The 21,771-nt window shown below is 35.1% G+C and overlaps 1 protein-coding gene across 7 annotated transcripts in view; it reads left to right on the top strand.

The window, feature by feature from the left end:
- Positions 1 to 2,359: 2,359 nt before the first annotated feature.
- The window catches only part of CAPS2 (calcyphosine 2), a 60,947-nt gene continuing 41,535 nt past the window's right edge, over positions 2,360 to 21,771 (top strand). For 2 of the 7 annotated variants that reach the window (XM_015431220.4, XM_015431216.4), the window contains exons 1-6: positions 2,360 to 2,572; positions 6,404 to 6,508; positions 7,623 to 7,672; positions 9,369 to 9,414; positions 11,056 to 11,232; positions 16,180 to 16,302. In XM_015431220.4, the coding sequence (XP_015286706.2) occupies positions 6,428 to 6,508; positions 7,623 to 7,672; positions 9,369 to 9,414; positions 11,056 to 11,232; positions 16,180 to 16,302 (477 nt within the window). In that variant the 5' untranslated portion in view covers positions 2,360 to 2,572; positions 6,404 to 6,427. Of the gene's footprint in view, positions 2,573 to 6,403; positions 6,509 to 7,622; positions 7,673 to 9,368; positions 9,415 to 11,055; positions 11,233 to 16,179; positions 16,331 to 17,823; positions 17,900 to 21,771 lie in introns of those variants that run through there. The other 5 variants (XM_074007441.1, XM_065524581.2, XM_074007442.1 and 2 more) reach the window with 4 other exon arrangements.

Below are 21,771 nucleotides of genomic sequence, written 5' to 3'. Positions count from 1 at the left end.
ACCTCAGCTTCTTTGCACTTGCTGTTACTTTTGTCTGCAATGCTCTTTATAGAGTTCCCTTCAAGTGAAGTCTTCCCTGATCATCCTACATCTCCTATCTGTCACTGTCTATCCACTTAACCTGTTTTAGTCTTCTTCATTGCATTAATTACCTCCTGAATTTATGTTATTTATTTTTTTAACATCTGCCTTCTCTATCAGGTTGTAACCTTTACCACAACAGTGGCTTTGTTTTCTTCATTGCTATATCTCTAGCACCTTGAACAGGAACTGAACCTTTAGACCCTCAATAAAAATTGGTTGAAAAAACAAATGAGTTCTCTTTAACTTTCTAATAATGTGGTATACAACTGTAAGCTTCTTGAGAGCAGAAACTATATTTTAATTGTTATATATATGTATATATACATATGAGGGGCTCAATAAATATTTTTGACTTAATCGTATAACAGGAAATACTGGGTAGGCTTATATATTTCACTTTTTCTAACATTGGGTTTATGTGAAGATAGAAGGTGTTCAGTGGATGTTTGTCAAATACATAAGTGGCTGAATGAACAAATAAATGCAAATATAAAGTAAAATATTTTCAAGTAGCAGGTACTCAGTGAATGTTGAATGCATTAATGAATGATCAAGTAAATGAAAATTTAAAGTTGAGCTTCAAATGCAAACTATTTTGGAACTGCAAAACAGGAAAGGTTGATAGGGATAAGGTTAATAAGGATAAAGGTTAACAGCTAGTTTAGTTTCATTTAGTGTATAGAGAAATTAACTGCCTATAACAACAACAGGAATTTCATAAAGTAATGGATTTAAAGATTGGCAAAAGTAGAGAATATATAGTCAAAACATAATCCAAGATTATTGCTCTTCTAATAGACGTTTATAACAAAATGTCTGAATTGTATACATTATGTTTTTTAGACCATGTTCCCAATGGCGTAGACAGCTATATTCAGAAATACTAAAATAATTTAGGTGTAAAAAGTCTAATTGCCAGGATTAGACTCTGTGCACGTCCTAATGTTATTTTCTTGAACATCTATTTGTGGAATGGACAAGTTTAGCTGGGGCACCAGAATTTTTAAGGTCTTTTATAACTTTTTAAAAGTTAAATTTAGTTTTCTGTTTTATTTTTATGTGTGTTTTCTGCTATTTATTTTTGCTTTTCTTTCTATGTGGGGGTAATTGGTGGATTAATTTTATGGAGTGCAGCAGAAAAATACAGAGTGATTACATTATACCTCATTTACTTCACTACTTTTATACTTTAAAAATTTATTTGTATTTTTACTCCCAAACTGGCTCCAGGAAATACTGGAAATATTCATGTTTTGATACATACATTTTGAGGGGAGATAATTTTGAAAAGTTACTGCAGATTAGAAAAACAGGATTATGAAAGAACTGGATTAACCTTCATAAACTCTTACTTCTAATTTGAATATCTGACTCTTGGCTGTGTAATTTAGGAAAGTTAGTGCATGTTAGAGTGGAGTAGAACCTTGGAATTATCTCAAACCAGCTTTTTCCCTTTATAGATGAGGAGTAGATGCCAAGACACTGTGTACAGAGCATACATAAAAATATTTGGGCCGGGCGTGGTGGCATCCCTGTAATCACAGCACTTTGGGAGGCTGAGGTCAGGAGTTCGAGACCAGCCTGGCCAACATGGTGAAACCCTGTCTATACTAAAAATACAAAAAATTAACCGGGTGTGGTGGCGGGCGCATGTAATCCCAACTACTTGGGAGGCTGAGGCTGGAGAATCGCTTAAAGCTGGGAGGTGGAGGTTGCAGTGAGCCGAGATCGCGCCACCGTGCTCCAGCGTGGGCGACAGAGCCAGACTCCGCCTCAAAAAAAAAAAAAAAAAAAAAAAAAAAAAAAAAAAAAATTGGCAAAGAATAAAATGTAGGTTTCTTGATATCTAGGCCTTTGCCCTTTCCATACATCATTTTAATTTTTAATTATATATACACACAAATACACATACATGTATATGCAATTATTCATGTAATCATCTATATGTACATGGTCACACAAATTTAAAGTAATATCCAGTCTAATATCTATAATCTCTGTATAATATATTGCAGTCTTTTTAAAAAAAATAGTGCAAGCTCCTTGAGACAGATATTGCAGCATATGCTTAAATTTCTTCCCCTCAAAACATCATTCTGGGCCCTGCGCACAGACAGGTGCATTATGAAACATGCTAAATAAAATTCAATTAGACAAAGATTTACACAACAATCGCCGTGGATCCGGGCCGGGCTTTGGTCCTTTCCTTGCTCAGGAGAAGCGCAGGTGAGCGAGTCCGCTCCGGCTCCTCGCCGGGGTTTAGGGGGGCCGCGGAGCCAGTTCCCTGGGAAGCTCTGGCGGCTGCAGCAGAGATTTCACCCCTTTGAGTTTGCCAGTCAGCAAGTACTTCTCAGAGCGTGGCGGGGTCTTCGGCCACACGCTCAGTTCCGGTCAGCCAGACGCGGAACTGAGGAGGCAGATTGGCGGGGGCAGGAAGTGCCGTAGAACGTACAAGGGACTTGGACCGACCACCTTTTCGTCCCTGGAGGTAAGAGTGTAATCAGAGGCCCTGCGCTGCGGCGCCAGTTGCCGGGCAACCTGCAGACTCAGGCCTGGACTGACCAGACTCACCTGTCTGAAGCTTTCTGAAGGCGGTTTTTGGAGGAATCGCGCTAGTTATTTTTCTAGCCCTTCTAACTCTGAACCTCTTCTTACTGAGCTGTTAGGTGAAATCAGGCTAGCTGTCTCTTGTGCCCCTCGCCTGTCCTGTGCAGGAATCCCAGATAGGTAGGGGATGGGGAATTCCTTCTGCTACACTGCAGGTGCTCTGAAGTATAATATAATTTGGGAGCCAGGGGAGTGATGTGGGTGAAAAAGGTGTTACTCTGTTTTGTTTGAAATTAGGAATGACCTAAGTTTGAATTCAGATATCTGGGTCTGTAGTCGTGTGGGATCCAACATAGACTTGGTCCGTACCTTCATGTAGCTTAAATACTAATTGTATTTACAGCTCTTTCTTTTTTCCTTATTTATGAGCTGAATTAAATCAGTTTATTTTTTTTTCATTTTTTTTCTGATTTGGTATAAGTAACATAATAGCCAGTAATACTACCAAGAGAGAAGGGATAATAATTGGAAGTGGAAATAGTCATCCTTAAAAAAAAAAAAATGAGGGAAATGGGAAGTGTGTTCAGTTATTTTTGGTAGCGCTAAAGACATTAGCCAACAGTATTTATTATATGCTAGCAATATCACCCCATGACATGCAGCTATTTGGGGACAGAAGCCATTTAGAAGTGCTATCCCTTCCTTTTGCTACTCCCTAGCTCCAATATAGCCCAGCTGGATATTCAGTGCTTAACGACAAAGACAACCCTTGGCATAGGTTTCAAAGATTTGCTCACAGCCAGTTGTTTGCTGATTCCTGTGCCACCAAGTTTAGATTTCTAATTCTTTAGTCCATATAGCTAATTCCCCTTGGATTCTTCTATTACCTGTACCAGTGAGGATGTAGTACTGAAAAGAGATCTGAAACCCAAGTAGTGAATTCGGGTCTGCAATAACTGGCAAACCATTTAGCAAAGTACAGTTCACTTTTCTGGGTCTCAGCTGGCTCGGTTTGAAAATCAGAAGATTGAGCTGTTTTTGTCTTTGAAGCCCTGTCAAAATCTTAAAATCATCTACATAGGGTGTCAGTTGCCTGACTGCTCTAATTCTATAGATCCGGAAGTGTTCCATATATGACGGCATTGCCCTTTGAATACTCTTACTATATCTAAGTTAACCACTTTTGTGTTATGCCATTCTGAATTAACTGACTTTACTTATTTAATAAACATTTGTTAAGTTCCTACTACATTGTGGGCTTTCTAAATCCTGAGACATAGGGTGAGCAAATATGAGGCTTACAGTCTAGCATTAAGGACTAATAGTTATAATGCAATGCTTTAAACATCTTATCTAATTGAAGATAGAATTTATATGTTGGCATTGTGATTATGTTACAGTTAGATGCAGATAAATGAAAGGAATCTAAGAATATGTGTAAAATGTATATATGTATTTTGCTATGCATTAATTTACTATTGACTAAATATTTACTACCTATGCTTTATTTAAGGGCAGGAGACACGAACTTTCATGGTCTTGACAGTTTATTAGGGAAATGAAAATCTAATGACAGTGAAGAGTGAAGACTGTCCTGATTGGGGAAGTAGAGGAACTGGGGGTCCTGGACATTTGAGGATTTAAATGTTGCTGCTTTTTAAATTTGCAAATAAATTATACTGATTTGAAATGACCTATAGTGATTTGAAATAGCTATAACTGTTACTAGGATATAAACAATTGAGAGACTAATGTGTGGAGAAAATCACTTTGCTGATTGTTCAGCATCCTTATCTCAACTTGGGTTGGTTAGCGAGTAATCATCATTGCAAATACAATAATTTGTGTGATTAAACAACCAACCTAACCCTGGCCTCCAAAACAAAACAATAGCAACTTTTAAAAGTTGCTTGTTTGTGAAAAATAGCTCTGGAAAGAAAGCCATCTGTAGTGCTATAGGAGAATTTTTGAGTCTAATGATTTGTATTTTTTTTCCAGAATATGTTTACTATTGGTTGATAAGTCTCCTGACTTGACTTAGAGTGGAATTCTAGGCTTATGGCAAGGAATTTTTAGAGGAAGAGGCTCTAGGGATGGGGTGAAGAGAACCATATAGATAAGTTAGTAAGGAATTGGGCTATCTTTCAGGTAAGATTTCATTGGCCATGAAATAAAAATATATTTTAATAATAATGATGGCTACCATTTATTGAATGTTACATTATTCCAACAGGAAAAGTACTAACATTAAATTCATTTTACCTATTATGTAGAAACATTGGTTCATAAAGATTTTTTACTCAAACTTAAATTATGTGAAAGTGGCAAAAATCAGGATTACAATGTATGTCTGTCTAATTCCAAGCTGGCAGGATGTCACGCTATCTTTCCTTTAAAAAACAAAACAGAAATAATTTATTGTTAAAATAAATCCAAGACTATAGAAAAAGAAAGTATGAATAAATATCTAAATGTGAAATTGTCCTTAGTAATATAAAGGTGAAGTATAAAATATACAAAATTTCAATGAAATGTATTCATTTGATTTTTATTTTGTACATATTTGCAAGTTGATTACTTTCTTTTTCTTTTTCTTTTTTTTTTTTTTTTTTTGAGACGGAGTCTTGCTCTGTCGCCCAGGCTGGAGTGCAGTGGCCGGATCTCAGCTCACTGCAAGCTCCGCTTCCCGGGTTCACGCCATTCTCCTGCCTCAGCCTCCCGAGTAGCTGGGACTACAGGCGCCTGCCACCTCGCCCGGCTATATTTTTGTATCTTTTTTAGTAGAGACGGGGTTTCACCGTGTTAACCAGGATGGTCTCGATCTCCTGACCTCGTGATCCGCCCGTCTTGGCCTCCCAAAGTGCTGGGATTACAGGCTTGAGCCACCGCGCCCGGCCAAGTTGATTACTTTCAACATCCTTTTGTAAGCATTTTTACCAATCACCACATTATTACTAATTGGACCATTTACTCCATTTTATTCTTTGTTCTAGATGAAGAATACTGCTTGTTAAAAGTATTTTCATCAGGCTACTCTGGCAAAACCGAAACTCATAAAGGTTTGGGAAATGAGTAAAGGAGATAAAGGTATATCTCATGGTGGTAGTACAGAAGAGGGAGATGCATTGGTTTTCTATTTTTGCTGTAAAAAAATTTAAACTTACTGGTTTAAAACAACATACATTTATTTTATAGTTGAAGATCAGAAGTACAACCTTAGTCTTAAGGGGCTAAAATCAGGCTGTCAACAGGGCAGGTTCTTTCTGGAAGCGCCAGAGGAAAATCCATTCCTGCCTCTTCTGCCTTCTGGAGGCTGCTCATGACCTCTTCCTCCATCTTCAGAACCAGAATGCTTGACATCTTCACCCCTCTCTGTCGTATGCTTCCATCCTTACATCTTCTCTGTTTCACTCTGTTCTTTCTGCTTCCCTCTTATAAGGATTCTGGTGGTTACACTGAGCCCACGAGAGAATCCAGGATAATCGCCCCATCTTAAAATTCTTAATTCAAACACATCTGAAGTCCTTTTTGTCATGTAAGGTGGTATATTTACAGGGTCTGAGCATTAAGACATGGCCTTCTTTGGGGGCCCATTATTCATGCTAACACAGGGCATAATGTGATTGCCCTACAAAAAGTTGATATTGGTAAAAGCACCAAAAGTGATTAACCATATGATTTCTTTCCAGGTAAACTTGTTAGGTAATTTGTATGACTTATTTAAAATTAGAGTAAGAATTATCATTTAACATTTACTCTACCTTTTTCAAAGTGCATGATAAATACAGGAACTTGAATGGATTTAGAGGTTAAAGGAGTTGCTGCCACTTCTAGGAGCCAAATTCAGCCATTCTTTGGAAGAAAGAAGCCACTACAAGTATGTGAACTATATAATTTTCTTCTTTCAGGATGACTTATTAAATAATTTTTTGACCTTTTCTTCGTGTTTTGTGATTACTTATATTTACAGATATTTAGGATCAGCATTTTCTAGATTTGAAGAATGGAACCACCAAAATTGAAGATAATAATTACTTGAAAATTTGCCACTGCTTGAATTAGTTTTATTTTTTAAAATTAAACTTATTGTATAATTATTGTTATTTAAGAGTATCTGTTTAAGGAAAATATAAAAAAAGACAAAAAGTAGAATGTAATTTTTACGGTTGCTACCAATATCACAAAAAAAGCACAAGTCAGGTAACATTTCAGAAATAGGGTGTAAGTGCTGATGGGTGAATTATTTTCTATTTTTTTTTAACTTGAAGTTCTCCTAAGACTCATATATATCTTCTATTTCATGGTGGCTAAGCTTGTTGTAATTTTCATGCCTTGCACAATGTTTTTGGCAACAAGATGGAATGTTGACAAACACATGCATGTGTTTGTTACTTTCTTTCTCAAACCCTTCACTGTCTTGCCATTACCTTAAAAACAAGGTCCAAGTTCCCTAACTTGTACTATAATGTAACAACTTGGCCCTACCCCCCTCACACTCTGGATTTTACCCCTTTCCAAATGCTGACTCTTATCTGGAGGCCTGTGCAGCACAAGTTGTTTCCTAGCTGAATCAATTTTCTTTCTTCTCTTTTCTTCTCGCTAACTCCTCCTTATCTTTCAGAACTCCTGTTAAAGGTTGCCTTAAGAAAAAAACAAAACAAAACAAACAAAAATAAGCTTCCCAAATTCCCTAGAGTAGGTTGGGTATACTGCTATGTAGTTACTCTGTTACAGTCTGATTTTTCCCATTACTGTTTATGTGAGAGAACGTCTCCAGCAGAGTGCTATGTGGGTGGGGATTATCTGTCTTGCTTGCCATTTTATCTGTGTCTCAAGCACAGTAGGAAGGGGCTTAATACGCATTTATTATATGGCGTTTACTGAGAAAAAATATAATTAGCCTTATTGCATTGACTCATTGTATATCTCTTAAAGTATAAAGGGTATATTCATGTTCATACCGATTCAAAATTTTTTTTTTTAAATTAAAGCAAAGGTGGACTTCTGAATCATGGACAAACCGGAATTCTTGCCCATCAGTGTAAGTTACGTTTCTTCACATTTGGACTGTTTAATGGGCACATATTTATCATACATTGACTAATTAAAAAAGAAAGCAAAATTATATATGTAGCTATGATTGTGAACCACAGAAAAATCTATACACATATGGATAGCCTGAAAATTACTATACCAAAATTAAAATAGCTTTTGTGATAAGATGGTAGAATTATAGGTAATACTTCTTTGGTTTTTTTATTTTCCTTAATATGTTTTACATTTTCCTGAAAAAGTGAAAATATTATTTTATTTGGAAAATTCAACTATATGCATTTATTAAAGAGATATGTAAATGTTTATCCTTGTATAATTCATATAGTTGACATGAATTTAAGGATAATTATGTCTGTTTTAATTTTGAGGAATATGACAATTTTATCAATCTTAAAATTATTTTATTTTTGGTTTAGAATATATTAATTTGTGTTTTATGTTATATGTTATTTTGACTTTTAAAATTTGAAATAATACGATTTTTCTATTCTTTCAAGTATTTTAGATTATAGAGGCTCTTTAAAAATACAAATTTAAAAACTTAGTAATTTACTAGGCTAAACCAGAGAGTATTGACATTTCTGAAGATCAAAATGAATAAACATCAACATTTATGTGGTTCTGTGTGACAGATTACCTGTGTGCTCATCTTGACATAAAGAATAGAGTTAGGTGCAAGCACTAGATCCAAGATATTGAGTATGTAACAATGGCTGTGTTGTTTGTGTACAGAGAAAAGTTTAAGGACTGGTTTTCTGAAAGTGTATTATAAGTTTATTGTAAATTTTACTTGTTTATTATAAAGAAATTTAAGCATATATTAAGTTGATTGTAGCTTTTACTGATATAAAGGACATGTAGCAATCAATTTACAAATATTAATCAAATATATAGTCTCTCTTGTAGATTCCATATAGCCAGTAGATTTTCACATAATTGTCTCTCTGTTTTTTTGCTGAACTCTGTATCTCTAGCTAACCTATGGTTGCAATTGATGAACCTGTGTAGTTCCAGCATGAATATTGGTTAATATTTTTGTTTACTTTAAAAAGTGACATGAGTGATTTCTTTGCTGAGTCAAATAATAGTTTTGACTATAAAACCACATTTCTTCAGTGTGTTTTGAGGCTATTCACTGTGTGACAGGTATAGACATGATATAATTTTAGGTTGAATCTGCATTGTTAACATTTTTCTCCAACACTTGTTACAGTTTCAGAAATCAACCAAATATTAAACCAAGTCCTATTCATAGCATTTGCCAATTGCAGTGTAAATAATCCCACCAAGGCTGATTTCAGTGTACCTATATGACATCACTGAGCACAGAATTGGAAAGAGGTGCACACTATTAAACTACCATAGAGATAGGATAGACATAGATAATCTCTAGAGCACAGATAATAGCAAAGTACAGTGACATCATTGGGAAGTGATGAATTTTGAGTATTTATTTTTAATATAACTTAATTGTAAATTTATATATATTTTTAATGATGGATGGGTTTAACAACCAGCTTGACAAATTACTGAGCATTTAACAAAAGCCTATCACAAGCCAGTAGAAGCCACGGCACCATTGGTTTCAGTGTACCTATTTATAAAAGATGTAACACATAAGATTTGCAGTTGTTAAAATTTCATGTTAAAAAGTTACGAGATACTTAGATTATTTCTTTCAGGGTCCCACGACTTGATTTGGGAAGCCTTGTTGACTCTGATGATGAGGTAATTTTTATTTAGTATTTAATATAATAAACATTAAAACACAATATTACACATAGAATATAAGAAGTATCATTAATTTTATTTTTTAGGACAATTTTTCATATATTCCACTTAGTACAGCAAACCCGCCAAATTCATCTTCTACTCTTGGTTGGGTCACACCATGTCAAACTCCATATACTCAGCATCATCTAAATAAATTGGCTAGTATTTATTTGCTTATCAATTTTCAGAATTATAGTATGCATTATTAGCACTGGATTTAATCTCAATAAAATTAAAAAATTTTGTTATGTTCAATCGATGTTTTGCCAAGTTTAAATATTTTATGTGTTAGAATACCAAACCGTAATGTTAGTGAAATGATTTTTACTTGTTTTACATCTTGTCACACATTGAAATTGGTATTTTAAAATTTTTACATGAAATCAGTAAAGTACAGGTATATCCTTATATGGAATTGAGGAATTTTTTAAAATATGGCAAACTCTTAGATCAGATATTGCTTTTAGCAATGTAAGACTGGTCTCCTGGAAACTGATTCATACTTTAGGCTACTGGGATACTATAGAGTAAGTAGCTATGCTCATTCCAAGTTGTCTCCTTGGGACATGTTTATGCTTCAAACATATCTAGTGTTTTGTTCACAATGTGAATATAAATCCTGACTAGTATAGGAGTAGGGCTTTTCTGTTTTTGTTAGTCTTTTCATATGGCTGACTCTATTCATGTTCTTAGTTTCATTTTGGAAAACTGCATGAATAATATCCTGAAGCTTTGCTTCATCCTTCTCTGGGTTAGACATGGATATCCTCAACACTTTTCAAGGATTGGACTGGCTGTATAAAAAAGCTCCTTTTGGAGTGTCTGTCCCTCCCTGGGTCAATACAGTATGCCCTTGTATTTGTATAGCACTTCTTTTAGATTTCTCTTATCCACTGACTCCATTATCTCTCACTCCCATGGAAATATGGTAGGGAACCAAATAATATTTAGGTCACTGTTTTCTATTGGGAAAATAGAATGAAGTTTTCTGTAAGCACATGCTTTACTGAGTGGCAGCAAAATGGTTCAAAATATTTTTTAAGTAAAACTTTTATTTCCTTGAATGCAAATTCAAATGAGGACATTTGTTTACTTTTGGTTTAAGAGAAAAACAAATTTTATTTGCAAATGTTTCCATGTTTGCAAATAGATAGAATATCTTGATATTCTAGAAATGACAACCAATGCTCAGTATTAGTGATCTTCAATTGCTATGTCTATTATGAAAAGAAAGATTAACAGTGGAGTTCTTCTGAGGCAGAAGAAAAGCTTATCTAAAAATCCTAAGAAGAAAGATAAATCAATTTTTCTCCTCTTAAATGCTATTGGAACCAGAATGGATCTTCAGCTAGGAAACAAGGTACAAGCTTACTAGTATTTAAGGTAAGTGCCCATTCTTAGCAGTTCTGTCTGCTCTGATTGGTCAGTGATGCTGTCTATACCAGTTGAATGTCTAAATACTATCTCTGCTTAGAACATTGACTATAATGGTCATTTTTAAGGAGTAAATGCTAAGATAAATGATAAACCTGTTAATTCCAATAAGGAAAATTAGTAATTTTTTCTGACAGCATTCTTTTTTCTTTTTACCTATAGGATCAGAACATGATACCTGAAAATTTGCCAGCACCAACAGACAAATATAAACTAAAATATCAGCAATATAAAACGGAAATGAAAGAGGGCTATAAGCAGTATAGTCAGATAGATGCAGAGAATACAAACTCAAACGTTACACATCAACAGTCTCCAAGAAACAAGATAGATGAAAAGGTAATGTATGAGGCTTTAAAAAATTCTAATTAAATTTAAAGAAAACTGCATGTATTATAGAAATCTCTTTTTGGGTGACTTGTCTTGCTATTAGTCATAAGTATAATAGGTAACGTTTATTTTGTTTATCAAGGACTGTTGTAAATATTTTAGTTATATTAGCTAGTTTGTTCTTCACAACAAATTTAACGGGTTATTGTAATCATTTTCTGACAAAAAAGTTATAGCCATATAGTTTAGTCACTTTTTCTCTGATAGAAGTTTTTCACGTACCTTGGGATTAGAAATAAGACAGCATTACGTATTTTGTTGACGTAGCTGTCTTGAACTCAGTTGGTCTGACAGTCTATATTTTAAAATTGATAAGTAGTTTGAGACTTTATAGTCTGTTTTGTGCAAAAACTACCATCACTTCATTACTATCTTTTGTCACATTATGGGAAATGGTTTTTTAACATCATGAATTGCTGAAATTGTTATGTTTTTATGTAATATTAATTGGGTATAAATTCATTATTAATGAATATAATAATAAACATCTTAATTGTAATGGCTTTCATAATCATACATAAAAAGTCAGTCTTGATTTTTGGAAGGAATAATTTGAAAAATAGGATACTAGTGGCCATAAAGAAGAGAATATATAGATAGAATTTTTAATTCAGTTAACTTTTTGTAAGAATAATGTGTTTTCAGGATGGTTTTAATGTTGTATTTGCTTAGCATTTTTCTGTAGCTAAAAAATAATAAATTTATAAGTAGGTATGACATGTCAGCTATTTTTTAACCCGGTAGAAACTATCTAGAATTAAATAAATTACATAGTGTTTAGCTGAAAGAGTAACAAAATTAATGGGATTATTTAGTCTTTCTTATTTTAAAAACATTTTTGTAGACCCAAATATAAACACAGAAATATGATAATCTGGTGTCTATAATACTAGGCAAGATAATTTCATAACCTTTTAGCATCTCACCATGTATTGTTTGCAGGATATTCAAAGTGATATTTAGATAGACCACTGTATAGATATTGGGAAAACAGAATGAAGGTTTCTGTAAGCACATGCTTTACTGAATGGCAGGAAAATGGTTCAAAATATTTTTTAAGTAAAACTTTTATTTCCCTGAGTGCAAATTCAAATGAGGACTTCTTTTATTTTTGGTTTAAGAGAAAAACAAATTTTATTTGCAGATTTTCCATAAAATTGGTAAGTATTTATATAGTAAGAATAAAGAGTTTTATAGAAGCCAATATGCACCTAAATTCTTCTGGAAAATATGCTGTTTTGCTGCTTTGATTTTTAGAATCTATATTAAAGGTGTGAAATTATTAAGTTTAATATGTTTTTAGTGGTTCTTTTAGAAGAACTTCTAGTTAAAAAGCATTTCTGTAGATTCTATATAATAATTTTGTGCTTAAGGGGTTTGAGGAACTTACTTGATGTCTTTTTAAAATATACCATTATGAGAATCAAAACTGCTATATAAGTGGCCTATTAGTAAATTCTATTACAATTATATGAATTAACACTAGTAATCTCTGGAAATAGAAGACATCCCTGATATCAGAAATATAAGCCCCTCTTTAAAGCAGGGATCAACATGTAAATTGATTCTCTTTACTGGCAAAGCAAAGCTAAGATTAGAAATATTTAGGATCCAGGGCAATCACTAAAGGCTATAGTTGCTAACTAATCAGTCTGATACATGAGTCAACTGATAATCAGTTGAACTGTAAAATAGAAGTTTGACTTTGCTTGATTCTTGTCTTAGTTCATTTTGTGTTGCTGTAAAGAAATACCTGAGGCTGGGTAATTTATGAAGAAAGAAGGGTTTATTTGGCTTCATGAGTCTGTTGGCTAGAAAGCTGAAGACTGAGCACCTGTTAAGAGCTTCAGGTTGCTTCTACTCATGGTGGAAGGTGAAGGGAAGCCAGCATGTGCAGAGATCACTTAGCAAGATAGGAGACAAGAGAGCACGTGGAGGTGCCAGGCTCTTTTGAACAACCAGCACTCTTGGGAAATAATAAAATGAAAACTCATTCACCTCCAAGGGACAACATTGATCATGAGAGATCAACCTCCATGAACCAAACACCATTCCAACATTGGGGATGAAATTTCAACATGAGGTTTAGAGGGGACAAACATCCAAACCATGGCAATTCTAATGGTAAATTTCCTTTGTTGAGTTTTCCTTCCACTTACTATAAAAGCTGATGAATCTCTTGTCAGATTGTTTTGTTACCTAAAATGCAAATTTATGTGTACATGTCTATTTTTAAAATAATGAAACATCTTGAAATTAAACATGAAAATCATTAAACTTCAATTTTGTTGAAAATAATCTTAATTTCCTAATCGTACTTATTATTCATTTCAAATACATCTTTTTTCACTCTAAAGAAACCTTTTTAATTGTATAAATGATCAATATAATTTATTCATTTATTATTTATTCTTTCAACAAATAGTTGCTGAGTTCTTAACTTTATGCAATACCCCTGTCCAGGCACTGGGGGTAAGTCAGTGAATAAGACAGACAAAAATTTCTGCCTCTAAAGAGCTTATATCCTAATGGAAGGAAATGGCAAGGAGAAAAAAAAAATCAATCAATGGAATGATTAATCATTCAACCCAGCTAGTATGACACATGTGAAAAGTGTGGTGTATAGAAGGGATCTAGGAAAGTCAGGGCTTTGGGTATGGGATAGCGATTTGTATAGGATCACAGGGGAGACCTTTAGATAAGATAGCATTTTAGCACACACCTGAGGAGCAAGCTAGTCAGGAGAAACTCTGTGTCATGAGTAGGGGTGTTTAAGAAATATTGAGGAGGACAGTGTGGTCAGAGGAGGGAGAACAAGGGAGAGATGGAAGGAGGTTAGTCAGAGAGTTAAAGGGAGTTTGGGAGGCAGCTCAGGGAGGTCACCCAAGCCATGTAAGGACTTTGTCTTTTTCTGTGAGGCAGAAAGCTACTTTGTTCTTTTGAGGATGGTCTTTATTGAGAATAGGACAAAGATGAAAGCAGGAAGACCTTTGAGGAGGCTGTCACAATAATCGAGGCAAAATTTGATGATGATGGCTTGGACCTAGGTGATGGTAGCTTCAGACTCGGAACGTTGTAGTGTCTCACAAAGTCATACTGTTGATAGATTCTGAAGGTAGGGCTAAGAAGATTTTTGAATGGATTAGTTGTAGACTTGAGAGAAAGGGAAGACCAAGAATGACTCTACAAGGATTAATTTCAGGACATTAAACTAGGCACAGAAAGACAAATACTCTATGTTTTCACTTATATGTGGACTCTAAAAAAGTTGAGCCCACAGAAGCAGAGAGTAGAATATTGGTTGCCAGGGACTCGGGGGGAGGGGTTGGGAAAATGGGGACTTGGTCAACGGATATGAACTTTCAGTTATACGATAAATAAATTCTGAGGAACTACTGTATTTGTGGTGATTACGGTTAATCATACTATATTTTTTTCCTAGAAATTTGATAAGAAAGCAGATTTTAAGTGTCTTAATGACACACACACACACATACGCAGACAAATACAAATGGTAACTGTGTGGTGATGGATGTATTAATTAATTTGATTGTGATAATCATTACATAATCTATCTGTATATCAAATCATCATATTGTACACACTGCATATTTACAATTTTTATTGTCAATAAAATATTTTAAAATAAAAAAAGAATGGATCCAAGGCTTTTGGCCTAAGAGGGTTACCATTAACTAGAGGTAGGGGAAGACTGTAAAGAAGTCTGCTTTTGGGAGGTTAAATTTGAAATATTAAGTGGAAATATCAGTTTTCCTTTTGTAAAAGGTTGAAAACAAGGTGACACAAAATAAAATTATTTCGAAAGTGTTTTCAACCTGAACAAAATACAGTGCTTTGCTTATATTTGAATATATGCATTAAATTAATCTGCTTAATTTACCTATATAATGCTAAGCATTTTTTGGTGCCTGTTTAAATAAATCACTATTTAGAAAGAAGTATATTAGTGGGTAAACAAATAAAATGGTAAAGTATCCTCATAAATTGAGTTTTAAATAGTAAATACCTAAGCTAGGTTCATTATTCATTTATTGAATAAATATTTATCGAGTGCTCACGTTGTATTATCCTGTTCTGCAACCAGGGATATGGCAATAAAAATGACAGACAAGGTTCCTGCTTTCATGGAACTTACATTAGGAGAGGCAAGCAATAAAGCCTAAACAAATATATAACAAAATTTTATGCAGCAATCAAAGGTCATAAAGACAGAGAGGAGTATTAGGGTAGAGTATGACCTTTCAAGGAAGATCTAAAGTAAGAATAAGCCCTGGGAGGAAGAAATCTTGAAACCTGTAAAGGTTTTGACAAGTTGCTATCTTATTGGAACCTTTTTTTTTGTTTTGCTGAGGTAGCATAAACACATCTCATAGTCAAAGAACAATTTGATGTTTATCTCTTTAGTATCCCAAATAATCTTTTACCTCGAAGGTTACACTCATCTTTTAGTATTTTATTTCTGAATTAAATTTTATAATGGAGTAGACATACCCACATTTATTAATTTTTCAAAGATTCAAATTGGGCAATAATAATTATAATAGTTGCTAACTTTTATGTAATGCCTACTGTGTCAAGTAGTTTTTATAAAGTTTTGGGCATGTATTATCTCTTAATCCTTTTTGTTTCTGGTGAAGTAGTTTCTATTATTAATTCACATTTTATCTATGAGTAAACTGAGACACAGAGAGGTCATCTAGCTGGCAACTGGAAGAGCTGGATTCAAATATAAGCAATCTGATTTTCAGAGCCTGTACTTTTAACTGCTGTACAAATAGTCACTGAGATATTCCATGGTTATCTATTCCCATATTTTGTTAAAAACAAACATTCTAAATATGTGTATGATGCTTCATTTATTTCTTTCATGCATAGTGCGTGCAACATAAAGAAGCCAACACAGATGACCTTACAACTCTGGATAGGAAAGCCCTCTTACAGCAAGGTTATGCGGACAACCCTTGCGATAAACAACAGAGGGCAAGAAAATTGGATGCAGTAAGTTGTTAGCATTTTTACTTATTTGGTGAGCCATTAATCTAATTTGATTTCTAAGATTTTAAAGACTGAATGGAATAAATAATTGCAACAATTGAATTTGGACTCAGGTGAATATTCATTAATGGAAAATTGAGTCCTCGTTTTTATAAATGATTGAATTGTGTTTGGTATTATTCTATATTATTATATATATTATATATAATATATATATTGTGTATAATATTATATATTGTGTTGGTAGAAAATTGTCTTGAGTCTTCAGGTGTTTGAAACATTTATTTTATACTGTTCAAAATGTGAGTTGGCTGCTATTTATGTTAGTGAGTTTATTTGGTGTCACCTCCTTGCCCCCGAAAAGCAGCCTGGTTATTTTTTTTGAAGTAGTGAGCTACTAACATTAGATACATTCAGGCTAGTTAAGGAAATTCCAGAAATAAGTTATTTTTCTTTTTTAGGAAAAGTGAAACAAAACTCCAGATGCTCAATATTAACTTTCAATTATGTCTTTTACAGAATCAATTAGGTTGGCAAGTATAGTTTAGCCCAGTTCTGGCACAAATAGATAATTAAAACATTTCTGTAATGTTCTGGGGTAAAGGTACCAAGCTGCTTGGAACTGGAGGTCACTGACCACCTCAGACACCCAAATGATTAATGTCTTAGGCATACTTATAACAGATTGTTGGAATGCCAGTGTGGTGGCTCACAAGTTGGGAAAAGTCTGGTTTTGATAGCATAAATAGTAACAAAGCAATATGGATATAGTTAGTTACATTACTATTATCATTGAGTGGAGATTCAACATATGTTTTATTTGGGTCACAGTCATCCAGAATCAATTATGTCTGAATTAATAGCAATAAATAATCAATCTCTGGACTATGTGAACTGATTTTCTGTGGATGTCCTAAGTTGCAAATTTGTGAGTTCTTTTACTTAAACCACATGCACATTTTTTTCTTTTTGGTGCCTATTATTATTTGGGTATTTATGTTTAATAGAATGAGTATTATCAGGATTATCCTAAAAATTAAAAAATGCTACTTTTTAAGGAAAAATAGTGTTTCAAATAAGGCTTATTTTGATATATCCCTGAAGTTATATTTGAAATGGGTGTTACAATAATTAAGGCTCATTGAATATTGTTCTTGATGTAATTCAAAGCAATCTGGATGTTAATGGATTTCTTTTCCTTACAACTACATTATTAGGAGCAATGTTTCTAAATTCATTATCAAGTTTTATTTTATTTTGGTAGTACTCATTTAACTGTCTCCTCCTTCCTCTGAGGAAACGTTTACATGAGTAAGCTTTCAAGGCATCTGAAATTAGCACCAATTTGTTTTAAAAATGTAGGTGAAAACTTCTTTATTTAATTGTACACCTCTTAAGTGAAAATAGAAGCAATGAAACTACGTTTTTTGTGTCCACCTCATCCAGCTCCTTTTTCATTTTTTAGTGTTGATAGATCCTTGCATCAGTGTCACTTCTGCTTCTAATCTGCTTTATGTTTATACAGATCTCTAAATCAGTGTGCCTATGGGTTCTAACCTTTCCTACAAAGTATAAGCCACCATAAGCTTCAACACTCAAGGTGGGCTTTCTGCATGGGCTCTATGGTGTTAAGCCTCTTTGGCTTCTATCTGGGTTTTACATCTGTAAACACATCTGTGTTTGGCTGATGTGGATCTTTTCTGTGTATAATTTTAATGTTTTAGTCAGTGTCCACTTTATGAATCACTCTTAGATATTAAAAAATATACCTTGCTTTACTTTTAGGTTGTGCTAATTTTTAAACATTTATTTGCTGTTTTAAATTTATTACTAGATAAAAATCTTATAAAGCATCATGAGCTTAGAGAGTGACACAAGATGTATTAAATAACGTAAGCTTTATGTGGGACATATTAAATGTGTAAACTATACATTTTGAATTTCTACCAAACAAAAATACTAAATTTAGTGTAGGCTAAATAACATTTAAATAATGTTAAATAATAATAATGTTTAATAATAATTTAGGCTAAATAAAAGTGTTATTTAGCCTACATTTAAGTTTAGTTTTAACATTCTTATTAAAATTCTTATTAAATTTTGTTTTAACATTATTATTAAAACTAAATTTAAGGCTGGCCATGGTGGCTCATACCTATAATCCCAGCACTTTGAGAGGCTGAGGCTGGGGGATCACTTGAGACCGGGAGTTCGAGACCAGGCTGACCAACATGGTGAAACCCCATCTCTACTAAAAATATAAAAGTTAGCCAGCCGTGGTGGCATACACCTGTAGTCCCAGTTACTTGGGAGGCTGAGGCATGAGAATCGCTTGAATTTAGGAGGCAGAGGTTGCAGTGAGCCATGGTAGTGCCACTGCACTCCAGCTTGGGCAACATAGCAAGACCCTGTCTCAAAAAAAAAAAAAAAACCCAAAAAACTAAATTTAGCGTAGGCTAAATAGCATTTAAATAATTGTGCCCAACTTTTCCAATTTTCTTGCAAGTTTTACTTTTTGTTTCTATGATAAGTCTTTAGACATTCTTATTTTATATTTTGTCTCAGTTTTAAATAAAGCACTTTTTCTAAGGTTACAAAGCCTCTATCTTAATTTCATTTATTGGAATGATCAATGGGGATGACAGTAATTTACATTCTAAAAACAGAACAAGCTTTATTTTGACTTCTTAATTTTTTAACCTCTTTTATTTGCCCCTCTAAAGGTAAATTTTAGTCATTATAGCTGCATGACAATATAATTGGAATTGAATGATTACCAATATTTCAATTAGATATGACCTAAAAAAATCATAAAAATAGTTTCAGATGAATTGGAAAAGTGAAAAATAGTATGAAGTGGGGGACGCCCAAGATGGCCAAATAGGAACAGCTCCAGCCTCCAGCTCCCAGCACGAGCGACACAGAAGATGGGTGATTTTTGCATTTTCAACTGAGGTACCAGGTTCATCTCACTGGGGCATGTCAGACAGTCGGTGCTGGTCAGTGGGTGCAGCCCGACCAGCGAGAGCTGAAGCAGGGCAAGGCATCGCCTCACCTGGGAAGTGCAAGGGGGAAGGGAATTCCTTTTCCTAGCGAAGGGAAACTGAGACACACAACACCTGGAAAATCGGGTAACTCCCACCCTAATACTGTGCTTTACCAAGGGTCTTAGCAAAAGGCACACCAGGAGATTATATCCCATGCCTGGCCTGGAGGGTCCCATGCCCATGGAGCCTCCCTCATTGCTAGCACAGCAGTCTGAGATCTAACTGCAAGGCAGCAGCAAGGCTGGGGGAGGGGCGCCTGCCATTGCTGAGGCTTAAGTAGGTAAACAAAGCCTCTGGGAAGCTCGAACTGGGGGGAGCCCACTGCAGCTCAAGGAGGCCTGCCTGCTTCTGTAGACTCCACCTCTGGGGACAGGGCATAGCTAAACAAAAAGCAGCAGAAACCTCTGCAGATGTAAATGTTCCTGTCTGACAGCTTTGAAGAGAGCAGTGGTTCTCCCAGCATGGAGGTTGAGATCTGAGAACGGACAGACTGCCTGCTCAAGTGGGTCCCTGACCCCTGAGTAGCCTAACTGGGAGATATCCCCCACTAGGTGCAGACTGACACCTCACACCTCACACGGCTGGGTACACCTCTGAGACGAAGCTTCCAGGGCAAGAAAAGACAGCAACACTTGCTGTTTAGCAATATTCTATCTTCTGCAGCCTCCACTGCTGATACCTAGGCAAACAGGGTCTGGAGTGGACCTCAAGCAAACTCCAACAGACCTGCAGCTGAGGGTCCTGACTGTCAGAAGGAAAACTAACAAACAGAAAGGACACCCACACCAAAACCCCATCAGTATGTGACCATCATCAAAGACCAAAGGCAGATGAAACCACAAAGATGGGGAAAAAGCAGGGCAGAAAAGCTGGAAATTCAAAAAATCAGAGCGCATCTCCCCCGCCAAAGGAACGCAGCTCATCGCCAGCAATGGAACAAAGCTGGATGGAGAATGACTTTGACGAGTTGAGAGAAGAAGGCTTCAGTCCATCAAACTTCTCAGAGCTAAAGGAGGAACTACGTACCCAGTGCAAAGAAACTAAAAACCTTGAAAAAAGAATGGATGAATGGATAACTAGAATAAGCAATGCAGAGAAGTCCATAAATGAACTGATAGAGATGAAAACCATGACATGAGAACTATGTGACAAATGCACAAGCTTCAGTAACTTAACTTGATCAACTGGAAGAAAGAGTTTAGTGATTGAAGAGCAAATGAATGAAATGAAGTGAGAAGAGAAGTTTAGGGAAAAAAGAGTAAAAAGAAATGAACAAAGCCTTCAAAAAATATGGTATTATGTTAAAAGACCAAATCTACATCTGATTGGTGTGCCTGAAAGTGATGGGGAAAATGGAACCAAGTTGGAAAACATTCTGCAGGATATTATCCAGGAGAATTTCCCCAACCAAGCAAGGCAGGCCAACATTCAAATTCAGGAAATACAGAGAACGCCACAAAGATACTCCTCGAGAAGAGCAACTCCAAGACACATAATTGTCAGATTCACCAGTGTTGAAATGAAGGAAAAAATGTTAAGGGCAGCCGGAGAGAAAGGTCGGGTTACCCACAAAGGGAAGCCCATCAGACTAACAGCAGATTTCTCGGCAGAAACTCTACAAGCCAGAAGAGAGTGGGGGCAAATATTCAACATTCTCAAAGAAAAGAATTTTCAACTGAGAATTTCATATCCAGCGAAACTAAGTTTCATTAGTGAAGGAGAAATAAAATCCTTTCAGATAAGCAAATGCTGAGAGATTTTGTCACCACCAGGCCTGCCCTACAAGAGATCCTGAAGGAAGCACTAAATATGGAAAGGAACAACCAGTACCAGCCATGGCAAAAACATGCCAAAATGTAAAGACCATCGATGCTAGGAAGAAACTGCATCAACCAATGAACAATGTAACCAGCTAATATAATGACAGGATCAAGTTCACACATAACAATATTAACCTTAAATATAAATGGACTAAATGGTCCAATTAAAAGACACAGACTGGCGAATTGGATAAAGAGTCAAGACCCATCAGTTTGCTGTATTCAGGAGACCCATCTCACATGTAGAGACACACATAGGCTCAAAATAAAGGGATGGAGGAAGATCTACCAAGCAAATGAAAAACAAAAAAAGGCAGGGGTTGCAATCCTAGTCTCTGATAAAACAGACTTTAAACCATCAAAGATCAAAAGAGACAAGGCCATTACATAATGGTGAAGGGATCAATTCAACAAGAAGAGCTAACTATCCTAAATATATATGCACCCAATACAGGAGCACCTAGATTCATAAAGCAAGTCCTTAGAGACTTACAAAGAGACTTAGACTCCCATACAATAATAATGGGAGACTTTAACACCCCATTGTCAACATTAGACAGATCAACAAGGCAGAAACTTAACAAGGATATCCAGGAATTGAACTC

Source organism: Macaca fascicularis, chromosome 11 (assembly GCF_037993035.2).
Source record: "Macaca fascicularis isolate 582-1 chromosome 11, T2T-MFA8v1.1".
Taxonomy (NCBI): Eukaryota; Metazoa; Chordata; class Mammalia; order Primates; family Cercopithecidae; genus Macaca; species Macaca fascicularis.
Note: the sequence above shows the minus strand (reverse complement) of the source record. Positions and strands in the feature narration are given on the sequence as shown.